The following is a 2500-nucleotide window of genomic DNA, read 5'->3' as shown; positions in this document are numbered from 1 at the left end:
CTCTCATTGATATGTAGAGAAATTATGTATACAGTTAATATAAAAATTTCAAACAGCTTCTTACTAAAGTATTCTCCTTAGCTGCCCTCACAGAGTATCTTTTGGATTATCTTAATATTTTGTCGTCCTCATTACCTGACAAAACGAAGGAATATGCAAGGGAGGTCAGGATTTCCTCAAGACACTTGCAATTGGATCAATGATTAATATAATCACTTGCAATAACAAAATTATGATCATTGGCATGGCAGAAATTTTTACCGCATCTTTCATTCACATTACTCGTAATTTAAAGATTTCTACCTGTAGCCTCTATTTGAAAAAGAAGTTTGCAAAGGAACTTAATAACTGACTATTCTGGGGAAAAAAATGTGGAACTACACCAAACCGGAGTATTGTTTTCAGAGTTTCCTGTTATCTTTTCGGCAGACAGTTTTGTAAAGTAGCGGACATATTTCTGAAAGCACCGGACGTGGCATTTTTGGCACCGGAATGCGCCTTCGGGCACAGTTTATCCCTATACAGACCTCCCGGGTTTGGGGTAATTAAAAACCCCCCCTCCTCCTCCTCCCCCCGCTGGTTGAAATGTTTCTGGAAACCAAAAATCAGTTTCCCAAGCAAGGCTGGAATTTACTCAAATTCTCTTTAAAAAGTAAGTTAAATAAATGATAAGAATAAAAAACTAAAACAAACCCCTCAAGTATTGGCATCAAAGTACTAGACATGGAATGGGAAACTACCGGACATGGAATAGGAAACTACCGGACGGGTGTGAGCTGTCATACATGTACTTGTATTTTTTTCACTTTTCCTTGATGCAGAGACGGGTTCCCTGTCGGACAAAGCGGAACTTTATCAAAAGTGTATCGGTTAACACCGTTATTGGCAAACAATAGGGTAAGGTGCAGCTTTGGGTATTCAATATTCGCAATTCTTTGGAAAAGGTTTTTTTTTTTTTTGTATTATGATGATTGCGTTTTTTATCAACTTCCGAAAATCTCCTTGCGGGCGGTTAACCTTAATTATACTAGTAAAAAACTGAAACTGTAACGAATCGTAATGATACAAGAAAGTATGGCAAATGTGTTTGAAATTAAGGTTTTTTTTTAATTTCACTTAACGAAACCTTTTACACTGATTGCTAAAGCGCTTTTTATTGTATTCTTATTTCCGACTTGTGCAGCAAAAGTTTTTGACATTACGCACCTTCCGGTTCAATTTGAAAGCTGGTCATTGCCTTAGTTGTTGTGATACCCCAACTCGGATAACAAAGCATTTTAAAACTACTGGAGGACTCACTGTCTAAACTTGCCGCCTACAGCGATTTCCACCACTTCTCCACGACTTCAACATCACTGACACTCGCCTCTTGGAATACAGACAATTTACATGACAAGGTGCCCCCTAAGATTTGCTCCTGAAATAAAGACAGCTGCATTTATCCTAGAGCGGTTTTATATTGAGTGTTGAAAGTAATTAGCAAATTGCTTTGGTTTTTCATTACTTCACCCAGTGATTGGTTCAAAGTTCTCGCGCCACTTTTTCAACCAATCAGAAGTGAAACCAAAATCAATCGTGGCTGGCGCGTGCACATTTTCCCGCGCTATGTGTCGGCTACGTGTAATTACTTCGAGTTTTGATTGGTTTACTGGATTGTCGCCGTCCTTTTTGGTTGGCCAAAGTAATTACTTTGGCTTTGGTTTTACGACACTCATTTGAAAACCGCTGTATCCTTGTTCAAGCGATGGATACCGTTATCCGCCTGATAAATAACCGTCCAGTGGATAAGTCCAATGGATACCGATTTATCCGGTGGATAGCGTTATCCACCTTCTGAACAACTGGGGCCTGGACATCAGTGGACGGCGCAGCTTATCAGATTGAACAGCGGTCTACCATACGGGAGGCCGTGAATATATCCTCCGGCTTGATGAACACCCAGGGTCTTAAAATAACCGAGGAGAAAGTGCTGTCTTTGTAATCTCATCGCGCTGTATAAATGTCTCACATCATCATTACTATCATCTTTATCTTAAAGGATAAAAAGGGTTTAGCTCTCGATGGAAAACTAAAACACGAAGACACCAATTTAGCCTCTTCAACAATGTGAGTCTTAAATGAAGCTATGATCCTCGCAGTTATGAACTCAACTTAAGCGATTGTGTAGAGAAGCCAGAAAAATTCAGGACTTCAACGGGGTTTGAACCCGTGACCTCGCGATGCCGGTGCGACGGTCTTGCCAACTGAGCTGTGAAACCACTGACGTTGGGAGCTTGTAGTTCCCGGAGCGTCGCACCGGTATCGCGAGGTCACAGTTGAAGTCCTGAATTTTTCAGGCTTCTCTGCGCGATTGAGTGCTAAAGTTGCGTTCATAACTGCGAAGACCATAGCTTCACTTCATTTCATATCCTCAGTTCAATATATGATTTCTTTCATATATCATTTCATTCAATGTAAGTATCAGCGGATCTCTGTGTTAATGTTGAATGCTCCTGCTTCC

The 2500-nt window shown here is 40.4% G+C and overlaps 1 protein-coding gene across 1 annotated transcript in view; it reads left to right on the top strand.

The window, feature by feature from the left end:
* The window catches only part of LOC138028432 (beta-arrestin-1-like), a 20998-nt gene that overhangs the window by 14887 nt on the left and 3611 nt on the right, over window positions 1-2500 (top strand). The window contains exons 14-15 of the mRNA XM_068875970.1: window positions 822-897; window positions 2039-2106. Of these exons, the coding sequence (XP_068732071.1) occupies window positions 822-897; window positions 2039-2106 (144 nt within the window). The remainder of the gene's footprint in view (window positions 1-821; window positions 898-2038; window positions 2107-2500) is intronic.

This window comes from Montipora capricornis, chromosome 13, assembly GCF_036669925.1.
Source record: "Montipora capricornis isolate CH-2021 chromosome 13, ASM3666992v2, whole genome shotgun sequence".
NCBI classification, from domain to species: domain Eukaryota; kingdom Metazoa; phylum Cnidaria; class Anthozoa; order Scleractinia; family Acroporidae; genus Montipora; species Montipora capricornis.
This window is presented reverse-complemented; position numbering and strand designations above follow the sequence as displayed.